This window comes from Excalfactoria chinensis, chromosome 15 (assembly GCF_039878825.1).
Source record: "Excalfactoria chinensis isolate bCotChi1 chromosome 15, bCotChi1.hap2, whole genome shotgun sequence".
NCBI lineage: Eukaryota > Metazoa > Chordata > Aves > Galliformes > Phasianidae > Excalfactoria > Excalfactoria chinensis.
Genome location: NC_092839.1, coordinates 5,180,055 through 5,192,263, shown reverse-complemented (window position 1 = coordinate 5,192,263; position 12,209 = coordinate 5,180,055). Strand labels below are relative to the sequence as shown.

At 53.8% G+C, this 12,209-nt stretch overlaps 1 protein-coding gene across 1 annotated transcript; it reads left to right on the top strand.

The window, feature by feature from the left end:
• The first annotated feature begins 894 nt into the window (after positions 1-894).
• Positions 895-10,920, top strand: GDAP1L1 (ganglioside induced differentiation associated protein 1 like 1). The gene is made up of 6 exons (XM_072349982.1): positions 895-1,462; positions 3,119-3,311; positions 5,410-5,583; positions 7,407-7,504; positions 7,610-7,724; positions 9,558-10,920. Exons 1-6 carry the CDS (start codon positions 1,283-1,285, stop codon positions 9,899-9,901), a joined length of 1,104 nt encoding a protein of 367 aa, XP_072206083.1. The 5' UTR covers positions 895-1,282; the 3' UTR covers positions 9,902-10,920.
• The last annotated feature ends 1,289 nt before the right edge of the window (positions 10,921-12,209 follow it).

Here is a 12,209-nt window from a genome sequence, read left to right as displayed (position 1 = left end):
GCTGTTCTAAACCTACACTCTTCCAGTTCAAAGCCATTTCCCCTCATCCTCTCACTACCGGCCCTTAGAACAAGTTCCCCCCTATCTTTCCTGTAGACCCCCTTCAGTACAGGAATGCTGCTATAAGGCCTCATCAAAGCCTTCACCAAGCTGAAGAGGCCCAGCTCCCCTCACTCTGTCCTATAAGGGAATCTCACCTGCTCTACGAGGAGGTGCTCCAGCCCTATGTCCATCTTCATGGCTCTCTGGACCTGCTCCAGCAGTTCCCTCTCCTTGTGTCTGCTGCATCACTCAGCTGCAAATCTGATGAGGGCGCACAGGATCCCACTGTCCGTGTTGCCTATAAAGATGTTAAATGGCACCGGTCCCATCACCAGATGGACGCTAGATGGAGCTTTGCGGACACGGATCCACGGGAGGAGACTGTTGCTGCTTCAATGTTATTACTCGTATCTCCTAACGTAGAGGTGCCCCTTCCCAGCTAAAGGAGCCCAAAAACCACTGCGTGGTGCTGGGGCCAGCTCTGTCCACTCACCGATCTGCTCAGCAGCAGTGAGTGCCACCAGCGTGGTTTTGCAGCCCTGGAGCATCATCCTTTCCCCATGGGCATCCCCAAGGCCACTGAACACATTTTTTTCCATGCTGTGCAGCTAGAGACGTGCCAGCTGCTGTGCAGGGGTGTGCAAACCTCTGCTGGAACACTGCCGTGCTCAGATGGCAAAGCTGCAGGCAGTGTGGCTCCCCGGGTACATACATGTGTCCCCACAACCCAACCTTCTGAAAATAACCCGGGTCCAATTCTGCTTTGGTGCACAGCACCCATCAGGCAGGAACCAACCTGCCCTCCCCCCAGATTGCATTGCATGTCCCTGAGGAACCAAAGCTGCTTTTCCTGTGCATCGTTCTAAGGCAGAAAGACACCCTCTGGATGCTTTAAAGCCAGCATCTATTGATGCAGCTCTTCATTACCTATCCACCACATCAAAAGCAGCACAAAACCTGAATGCCTGCAGCAAAATAATTCAGGCCAGGGCTGCCCTGGATTGCTGGGCAGGCAGTGGGAGCACCACCCTCCCATGGAAGCGATGCCACGAGCATGCCCGCTCCCCAGGGAGCCCCGCCAGGAGCCGTGGGGCCGCGCTCCCCCTTCCCAGCCCCGCGCCCGCTGCCCAGCCCCAGCACAGTGAGATGGAGCTGCCCCGGGAGTGATGCTGCTCGCCGAGCCCATGTGATGCTGGGCTAGCGCGGCTCCTCCATCGTCCCCCTCCGCTCGCAGGCTGTCATGGCGACTCCCAATAACGTTACTCCCACCAACTGCAGCTGGTGGCCCATCTCGGCGCTGGAGAACGACGCGGGGAAATCCAAGGAGGGGGAAGAAAATCAGGATCCGACGGACCCCGCTCTCAGATCCCAGGACAGGCTGGTTTTATACCACTGGACCCAATCCTTCAGCTCCCAAAAGGTAATGGCTCGGCCGGCTGCTCGGGAGGAATCACCTCTCCGGGCAGGGCGTACCCTCGGCTCGGGAGGACGGCTCCGCAAGCAGCAGTTTCCCAGGGTGGGCGAGGGGAGCAGCACGCACCCGGCTGGCCCTTTTGTACCCTCATTTCTGTGTTTTATCAGCATCTCCCCCGGGGGGGGGGAAGGGGGGAGCTCAGCCAAACCCTGCTTTTGCTTTCAGCCCGGGGTTTGCAGCGGGAGACGCCTCTGCTTTGTGCTCGCTCACAGCCAAAGGCAGGCAAAGCGCAGACAAAGGCTGAGCCGGAGACCACCCTGCAGCTGTGGGGACCCCAGGACACAGCCCTGTGCCGGGAGCAATTTGCACCAGCATTGCAGCAGGGCCCTGGAAATCCTACTCCAGAGGTGCTCCAGATCTGAGCAAGGCACGGGAGCCAGGCAGTCCCCAAATCACATTTTCCAGGCGATCCCCAATGCTCATTTTGCAGCATGGCAGCATTGCCATAAAGCCGACCTTCTGCCGGGCCCTCTGCCATCCCTGTGCCATCAATGTCAGGTGGGCAGTGAGCGGCCGAGAGGCCCTGGGGAGCACAAAGCCATCCCAACATGAGGTCCCTGGTGCCCCACAGCAAGCAGGGATGTCCCTGTCTATTCTCTGCACACAAAGGACCTGCAGGCGCCCGATGCAGCAGGGCCACCACACCGATCCCATTTGCCTATGCTGCCAGGGCTGCCATGGGGATGATTTCATTCTTGTGCTGCTGACACCCCCAGGGCTCCTCCTTGGGGCATCCTGGGAGCCCTCAGCCCCTGCCACCCCACTCCAAGGTACTGATAGTGAAAGGGGTTGGGGGCCGGGGGGAGATGTGGCAGCCCCTTGTTGGGCTCTGCTCCCACCCCTCCAAGGTACAATCTCCATGGAGGGAACCTGGATTTTCCTTGTTTGACTTTAAAAGAAAAGAAAATAATTGGTACCCCATTAAAAACTTAATGACTGATTCCCCCGGAACTTTGAAGTGCTCATAGAAATGCTCGTATTTGTGTTAAGGTGCATTTTTAGCTGCCATCAGCTGGAGGAAAACAGGCAATTTTCCTTCATCCAGCAGTCCTGTAAGACACAGCAGTCCAGTCTCCCCCCGAGGATATTTTGGCCTGTTTGGCACTCTTGGTTCACAATGGCTGGGTTATTGTAATAACCCAGAAGCCTGAAGTGGGATTCCTGAGTGCACATTCACAACAAGCACAGAGAAGAGCATCAAGAGGAGGATGCTGGGCTGCATGTGATGCCCCAAGGTGTCCAGGGCTGGAGCCAGCCTTCCCACCTGCACAATGGGCTGGTGCCAGCTCAGAGCTTCATAGAATCACTGAGGTTGGAAAAGACCTCTTAGATCATCAAGTCCAACTGTCAAGGATGGGTCTACGCAGAACAGGAGAAGGGCAGAGAGTGGGAGGAAACCAGGCACTGGGGCACCAAGGAGCACAGAGGGCTGTGCGATGTCCCTGGGTGGCTGCTGTATGTGGAAATGCATGGGGACAAAAGGGCAACGCATGGCTCCAGCAGGGACAAGGGGGACAAAATACCCCACAGAACTCTCCTTGCTGCCAAGGCTCCCTGGAACACAGCTATAGGGCTGAGCTGTCCCTCTGTGCTCTGCTGCAGGTGCGGTTGGTCATCGCTGAGAAGGGGCTGCCCTGCGAGGAGCGGGATGTCAGCATGCCGCTGCTGGAGCACAAGGAGCCCTGGTTCATGCGGCTCAACCTGGGCGAGGAGGTGCCTGTCATCATCCACCGGGAGAACATCATCAGTGACTACAACCAGATCATCGACTACATGGAGAGGAACTTCACGGGAGGTAACGGGGGGCAGAACTGCGTGTCAGGCTTCATCTCAGCAGAAGCGTAGGGCTGATTCAGTGTTGTTGGCCAAATGCACCCGTTTCTCCCCAGAAAGTTTTGACTCGCTCCCCTCAAATTTTCATGTTTTCCTGTCAAAATGAAGGATTTCCAGCAGAAATCCTCAGACATCCCTTGGAAATGCTACAAGGGGGATCTGGGAGAGCCGCAGCTGGGTTTGTCCTTCTGTCTTTGAGGCTATGCTCCCAAATTGACCCATTCCTTCCATCTCCGTGGCTGTGGAAGCCCACGGTATGTGGAGCCATCTCACCAGGGCCTGCACAACAGGGACAACGTGACAGAGAACCAGAGGAAGGGACAGCAAAGGGGGAACTCCTGTGTCCTCCTGGAGCAGGGCTGCAGTTGGGATGCTGAGCTCCAAGGCTGCTCCTCACACAGCCACTTTTGCAAGTAGCATCTCCAGCCCCTTAGTCCGTGTTTTCCCAAATCTGCGTGCTGCCATGCTGGGATGCTCTGCTAGGGAGACTTCAATGCCCAGCATGCAGCTTTGGCTGCGGCATCACGATGCTCGCCCCAGCATCCATCACCCTTGCAGCGGAGACATCAAAAGCATCTCAAAATAGCTCCCCATGCACAGGCAACACGCCAGCTCAGCTGTTGTCCTTGCCCGGCCCGGCCGCCATCGTGCTCAGCAGAGGCACGGCACTTCCTTGCCACTGGCATGGCAGACAGACAGACAGACAGCAGAGCCCCATGAAGGAGCCCTCACAGCACTGGCCTCAGGGATGGGGCAGCCTCGCATCCTTGGGGCACACTGCATCCACAGTCCTCACACTGTTCCATGCTGTAACCCAGTCTCTACAGAGAGCAGGTGACCCAGCATATGTTGGCAGCACGCTGTCCCCAGCAGGGGATGTGGGCTGACGTGGTGGCAGGGACCACAGCTCTGATGTGCAGCTCTGAGCATGGAGTAGATTTATGGCTCTACCAGGAAATACTGCACTCTGTTTTGTGGGGAACAAACAGTTGTGTCCCCTGCACTGGTGGCTGGAAGCCAGCAGAGATACTGGCTCGATTTCTCCTGCATCTTCCCTTGCCCTCCAAAACATTGCAAGTATTTCTCTTCAGGAGTTGGCAACAAAATCTTTCCGCTGTCACTTGCGTTTTGTTGCCACAGCAGAACACGGTGCTCCTTCCCTGCTGCTCTGCAAAAACTCCTGCCCTTGAGGTTTTGCTGCCAGGTGCACGTCCTCACCTTCCAGCTGAAAAGTGCCATGTGGGAAGACCTGGAAAGAGGAAGGATGGCCCAGAGCATCGCTCCCTTCTGCACCGACCTGTTCTTTTCTAGAGCCTTCACCCACCTGTGTTAAGTGGGAAGAGCATCCTTAGGCTGTCCCTGCATTGATCCAAGGAGGTAGCACCCACCTTGCAGCAATGCACAGAGCTTGGAAATGCTTGTATAAGGAAGTGTGCTCACACAGCTTTGCTCCCAGGACTGGAAGCACTGATTTTGTCTGCTGGTGACACCAAGGTCAGTCAACAGCAAAGGATGACTCTGCTGGGCCAGTCTTGCAGTGGGGCCACAGCCATCGTTTCAGCTCCTTAATTAAACAGCAGCATTGACCGCATCTGCAAAAGTCCATTTGCTGCTGTTCCCTTTGCTAGCCCCAGCTGCTGGCTCATGGAGAGCTCTGTGCTGCAGACAGCTCAGAGTCCCAGCAGTAAATTCACTCACTCTCTATTAACTATCCACAAAAGTCATAAACATTTACGATCCCATAAAGAAATGCTCCTGATGTTCTTGGGGGAGACAAGAGCAATGTTTCCCTCCTGGTGTCATCCGTTGTGTATTTTGAGCTGTAAACGTAATAAAAAAGATACAAACTGCCACCCTGCCGAGGTGAATAAAACCCAACTAAGCGAGGAGGTGCAGAGCCCTGGGGAGAGGGCAGTCCTGGCACTGAGGGAAGATACACTCAGCTCCTTGTTTTGCCATCCACTCCCTTGTTACCCACATCGAACAGCCTCTGCTATGGCCCCATGAGCACCTGTCCAAGTTCCAGCACCTCTAACACTTTTCCTATTTGCCCTTTTCAGAGAACGTCCCCCAGCTGATCCCTGAGCCCGGGACCCTGCTGCACTCGCGGGTGCTGCAATACAGGGAGCTGCTGGACTCGCTGCCCATGGATGCCTACACGCACGGCTGCATCCTGCACCCTGAGCTCACCACCGACTCCATGATCCCAAAGTACGCGACCGCTGAGATCCGCAGTAAGTCACCTCCGGGGCAGGGAGCCGGCAGGACTTCTGCCTGCACCGCCTGTCTGGTAGGCTCCGTCTGCAGGCAGCTCCCCTGTGAGTTATCAGCCAAGGACAGGAGGTTGGGAGGCTCAGAGTACTTGTAGGAGCAGAGAACCCCAACAGCCACTGCAGGTTTCTGGTGGAAAACAGGGAGTTTTGCTATTTTGTGGCTGCTGGCTGCACCCTGAGGTCTCCCACACCCACTCTGGCAGAGCCAAGCTCTGGTTGGAAGGAACAAGGATGGAGACAGATGGTGCCTGGCAGGAGGAGGTTTGCCCAGCTTCAGGCAATTTATCCCGGCCCTAAAGTGTTACTCTGTATTTTGTGTCCCATTTACCCTGCTCTCCTCCCTCCATTAGCTCCCTTGCAGGAGGCCCATCCCAACCTTCTGATGCCCCGATGGGGCCAAGGCAATGAAGTGCTGAATTTCCCTGCAGGGTAATGCTGGCAGCACAGGTATGATTTACAAAGGCAGCAAATGCACCCAATACAAACCCAAACCTGCTGGCATGGCCACTGCTCCACTCCCTGTCCAGGCACAGCCACCATCCTGTCCAGCTCTGCTCCTGCTCCGCAGCCCCAAAAGCTGTACCTGGGCAGGTGGGTGAGAGCAGCTGAGCCCAGGGACCCCCTTCATCGGAGTAGGGATGTACATGGAGACAGCATGGCTCTGATATCCAAGGCTGCAAACATAACATTAAAGCAGCCAGCTTGGCTCCCCAGTGCCTCTGCATGCAGCCAGAGCCTGCATCTGGGATCTGTGGGGTTAAACTGACACAGGACAGGACAGGACCCTGACTCAGACACAGGATGCCCATGGCCATCCTGCATCCTTGGCCTTCAGGCTCCTGTGCTGTGGGTTCCCTTCCAGACCCCTTCCATGGGGCTGACCAGTGCGCTGCCAGTGGGGCTGCACCCCACACATGGATGTGACTCCCCCTGGCTGTGCCACCAAGCAGGGGAAGGCAGGTGCTGATTTGCAGACCAGCTCTGCATCTTGCTGATGCTGTAATATAAAAAAATCAGAGTAAGAGGTGCAGGACAGGGAAAGAACAGCTTGGCAGCTCTGGGCAGTCAGAAGCAAACCCTCAAGGCTGACAATGGGCAGAGCAGAAGTGCTGGAAGACTCCCATCCATGGGGGCCGATTACCTTTTCCTCTCCCTCATGTCTTTTCCTACTGAATCCCTCCATCTGTGCACTGCAGAGGGAAAGGGGCTGCCCTGTGCAAGGAGCTCTTGCAGCAGGCGGTCTCTGTCGTTCTGGACTTGTGTGAACACATCTGCTGGCGTTCAGCAATTAGCAGCTGTTGCAATAAACCAAAGCCTAATCTCTGCTGCACACCCTGAACCTCAGCATCACCTCAGACCTCTGCTTCTCCCAACAGAGATGGGGAAAGCGGCTCCAGAGGAAGCTGAGCCACACAGTCTGTTCTTTTATCCTTTTTAACACAGAGGAGCAGCACTTCAAAGCTGTTTAATGCATCAAAAAGTCTCATTTTCAAACAAAACAGCAGGATTGTGCCTGCAAATCCCTCTTAATTAAGCTCTCTGAAGGGAGTTCGGCTGCTTCCCAGGCTAACCTGTGGGATGGGAGAACTCCAAAGCTGCACTTCCAGCCTGCTGAGCTCACCAAACGAACCGTTTTCCTGCTGTAAAAGATGGCAAGGCTGCAGCTTACCAGGGAACACTCCTGTGGGCTCAGCTCCTGTCTGCCCTCAGCTCATCCCTGCCCTCACACAGCAGCTCCCAGTGGGAGTACAGATCCCGCAGCCCCTCTGTCCATTTCTCCCCAGGGCATTTGGCTAATGCTGGCACGGAACTGATGAAGCTGGACCACGAGGAGGAGCCGCCGCTGACAGAGCCGTACCTCTCCAAGCAGAAGAAGCTAATGGTGAGTCGGCCAGAGCCGCATGGTGCTCTTTGGTGGTGGGGCATGGCTGTGGGGATGCACAGCCATCTGTCCGTCTGTCCGTCTCACCACACTGCTCTCCACCAGGCCAAGATCCTGGAGCACGACAACGTGAACTACTTGAAGAAAATACTGGGGGAGCTGGGAATGGTGTTGGACCAGATTGAGGCTGAGCTGGAGAAGAGGAAGCTGGAGTACCAAGGTAGGTGCTGGGCGGCACCCAGCTCACAGCACTGGGCCGTGGCACACAGTGGGAAGCCTGGTGGCATTGAGGGGGCCCAGCGAGGTGGCAGCTGTGCAGGTCGTGCGTCAGTCAGCAGCAGGAGGGCTGCAGAGGCTGTGTCCTGCCCTGACCTCAAACAAACACCGCCGAGCACCCGCTGAGAGCAGCCCACAGCCCTGGCAGCGCAGGCACGGCCGCGCATCGCTTGTCCCACCATCACCTCAGCGTCTGTCTGGAGCAGGGCCCCTAACCCCAGGACAGCTGGAGGTGCCAGGGATGGAGCACAGCCCAGAGGTGTTAATGAGGGGCAGCCCCACAGCTGGCCCCATGTGGGGGTCTGTGCGTCATGGGGCCCACGAGCACAGCACAGGGCTGTGGCGTACCCTGAGGCCTCAAAGAGGCACCACGCAGCGGCCTAATTGCATCCAGCAGACACCGTTACTAACTGACCTGAGAGCTGGGGGGATTCAGCTCATGAGGTGCCCTCTGGTGCCCGGATGCTCTTGCGGAGCTGCTTCAGTCCTCAGGAAGCACCCAGGGCCCCCAGCCAGGTGCGATGCCCCCCACTTCCAGGTCCTGCACCTGCCAGCCCCAAGGCCATGCAGCCCCAGCAGGCTCCAGCAGTACCCCCGCAATGTATTAGCTGCTGAAAATATGTATTGACTAATTAGGCCCAGGCAATCTGTCCACTCGGGCTGTGCCTCTGCCAGGATTAGGCGGGCTGCCAGGCTGGTACCAACGAGGCCTGCTAATTACCAATAACACCCTTGGCTTGGCCCTACAGGCAGCTCAGCTTCAGTTGTGCCTGAGCACAGGGCTGCCTCTCGCCATCCCCTGGCAGATCCCAGCTCATCTCAGCATTTTGAGGGTCTCCTTTTCATTTAGATCCAGCAAGGAAGGATAATGTTTCTCTGCAGCCTGGAGAGAGCAGGAACTGGATTTCTTACCACTTACCGTGCTTTACTTCTGAGATTTGCTGGGCATGTGCTGAGCAGCATCCCAGCTCCACTGCTTGCCTGCAAAATGCAACAAGCAGGGCAATGCAGGGCACAGCCCCATGCAGCGGGCATTCAGGTTTTGTGCCCCTTTTTCCTTTCCTGTACCTCTCTTTGTTTCCTGCTTGTTAACATCGAAAGGGCATTGGGAGGGCATTTACCCCTACCTTGACCTGAGCCATCTTCTTCCAGCATGCTTTCCAGGACATATCCTTGGTGAGGTTATTTCCAGGGTCACCACTACCAAGGGGGCTATGGTACCTTCTCTCATGCCCAGCATTCATAATGGGCTCTGTCTGCACCCAAAACGCAGCTGTTGTCACTGAAACAATTTGGTGTCCCAGTGCTAGAGATGGGATAGAGTCAGGACCACCCTCACAGCACGCAGGGAGAGCAGCCAGGCTGGGCCTGCAAATGTTTTGGTTCCCAAGGACTTGTCACATCCCTAAAATAGGACATGTTACCATGCCACCTCTCAAACAGCTCGCACTGCCCTGCAGCAGCCAAGGACAAATGCTGTTGTTCTCTCTGAGCATTAATGCAGCAAAAGCGTCACTGAACCACAACGCAGCCAGTTTGCAGATATTGATTTGTATCTTCATGCGGGTTATAAATGCCCATTGCGTGTTCCCAGCTTTGTGGCACCACGTGGCCTCCTGACAGATAAGGTCTGGTCTTCTGGGACATCACAGTGCTCAGAAAAGGATTTGTAGTCTAATCCAAAACCTATTGCCTTCGTGGAGCTTTTGAGCAAGCCTTTAAGCATCCACCTGAGGATCTATTCTCATCCTTCCTCTTCTGTCACTTGTTTCTCCAGGGCAGAAGTGTGAACTTTGGCTCTGCGGATGCGTCTTTACCTTGGCTGATATCTTGTTAGGAGCTACCCTGCATCGCCTCAAGTTTCTAGGACTCTCTAAGAAATACTGGGAAGATGGCAGCAGACCTAACCTACAGTCCTTCTTCGACAGGATACAAAAACGCTTTGCCTTCAGGAAAGTCTTGGGAGACATACACACCACACTGCTCTCTGCAGTGGTACCCAATGCCTTCAGGCTGGTCAAGCGGAAACCTCCCTCCTTCTTCGGAGCCTCCTTCCTGATGGGATCTCTGGGGGGAATGGGATATTTTGCTTACTGGTACTTAAAGAAAAAATACATCTAATGCTGGCAGCTTGGTGTTTAGTTTGGTGTCTCTGTGCTGTGTGAAATTATGACGAAGCCTCAGTAACTGTAATGAAATTTGAGGCAAAGTATGAATAATAATATTGTTTAATGTAACATTCCATAGTCTAGAAGTAGAAAAGTATACTGCAAGGAAATAACAACAACAAAATGCATCAACTTCTTTAAATGCCTTTGTTAGGTTTAAGTATTCCACTCCAGCGGGAGGCTCGGGGGCTGGCCTGGCTCCCCACACCCACTGGGAAGCGCTGCCAGGGCAGCTCCGGGGGGAGATGTGCACCTCGAGGAGCTCCCTACACCCAGGTTAACAGTGGGACTTGGATACTCAGCACTGTTTGTTTCCAGAACGTTCACCTTTCACACATACAAGTAGTGGGGACTTTCTTCTTCTAGAATCCAGTGTTGTGCTTGAAGGCTTTTCTTGGGGCTGCGTGCAGTAGCTGGTCATGGTCAAGGTGGATTTGCACTCTTCAATTGCCCTTTTTAATTATTTTCATCAAAAAGAATGTTTTTCACGGAGCTGCTCTTAGCCCACATCCACTTCCTACGTCTGGTTTTGGTGGGCTTTATTTACAAAAGAATCCGATGCCTGTCTTTAACTGCCACGTTTTTCTCCCGAAGACAAATGGTTTTGACTCCCACCCTGCGCCTTGGCACACGAAGGGGATCCTTGTTTTAGCCTTCTGCCTCCATCTTGAGTTTCCTTTCATGGTTTCACGAGGCTTCTTTCGCCGCCTGAGCACACCTGGACTCTGACAACGGACCACCATTTCCAGGACTGTCAGCACTTTGCAGCAGACCCTTTGGCTTTCTCTTCCGCTGGGGGCTCCTTTCTGTTGTTTCCTCGCCGTGTGTTTTCTTAGAGACACTTTGCACACAATCACGTTTGTGACTTCTTTTTTTGTGTGTGCCTTTTGCATGTTGGAAAGAATAACGGGCCTCACTGCTACTCATGCTTTGAAAACTGAGATCTTCAATAAAACCATATGGGAGGAGTAACTGCTTCACATTGCTAAATGTGTTCAGCAAACTTCCAGTCTCATTTCAAAGCATGCCCACGTGCAGCAGGACGCGCAGGTGGTTTGTGCTTGTCCTTTTGTGTTGTATTGGTATAAAATTCACATGGAAACAAAGCTTATTCCTCTTACAAGGCACTCATTTCAGTCAGCACTCCTCTGGCTGCTTTTCAGAGCATTCTGGTGATCCCTGCGAGTAACGCTGCATCTGTAGGCTTGGGGATGTATGCCAAGTGTGGCTGGAGCAATACGCGTGGCAATGCCTCCAACTCAAAAGAGATCTTTCTGTCTTGGAAAGCTGCAGCATTTCCCAGGAGCTTTGGTTCTTGATTCGAGCTGGCAGTCGTGGAATTGTGGATATGCTGAGCACGCAGGGAGGGATCAGACAAAAGCAAAACGCGCTGTGTTTGTCGTGATTGTATGGGCTGACATACATCTGGAACACAATCTGTGCAGCTGCAGAAGCACTGTGTTACACACATTACCCACAGTGATGAAGATCACACTATTGTGTGTGAGAACTCAAATCCACCACCTGTGCGGGCACCTGTAGCTATGGCTATTGAGTGGAACGTCAGGCATGCTCCCTCAAATGTGGTTACCAATTTGCTCCATGGTTCCAATGACTTCAGGGAAAAAACAGTTCTTTTGCTTCTTTTTGAAGAGGGAAGCAGGGGGTTCCACGAGGCCATCTCTTCTGCTCATCTGAAAGGTGTAAGAATATAATGATGTCCATGACACTACGTTCCCCAAAGTACATTGCATACACTGAAACAAAACCCTTACCATGGATTTCACCCCTTTCCTTTCGTAAGCTGCTCTGCAGACACATTCCCTGGTGATCTCCAAGAATTAAATATACACACCAAAGGTAGAAAAGAATAATAATTGGGGTAAAAAGCCACAGAACTCAGAGAGAACAGGGATAAACACTCCCATAGAGCAAATAAAAACACTGGACAAAATAGGTGCTTGTTTTGTTGCGGAGCACTCTGTTATAATGCAGCTGTTATAAGGAGCCAATATCTAGAGCAATGCACAGGTCAGCTCAGATCAAAATGTGACGGCTGGCTGTTATGTTGCTTCACACTTTGCTGGGAAGCCACAGATGCTGTGGTGATGAGTTTTGTACGGGCTGATCAGTGCTACTCACAAACAAGCCTTTGTTTTAGATCAAATAAAAGAAAAATCAGTGAAGACAGTGCAACTCTCTCTTGCTGAGCCTTGTTTCCCTACCTTGGTAATGAAAGAATACCACAAGCTTTCTCCAGG

Coding starts and splice junctions, on each gene's coding strand:
- GDAP1L1 (XM_072349982.1), top strand. CDS start 1,283: ATGGCGACTCCCAATAACGTTACTCCCACCAACTGCAGCTGGTGGCCC. Junction 7,505..7,609: donor CCAAGCAGAAGAAGCTAATG/GTGAGTCGGCCA, acceptor GCTCTCCACCAG/GCCAAGATCCTGGAGCACGA. Junction 7,725..9,557: donor GAGGAAGCTGGAGTACCAAG/GTAGGTGCTGGG, acceptor TTGTTTCTCCAG/GGCAGAAGTGTGAACTTTGG.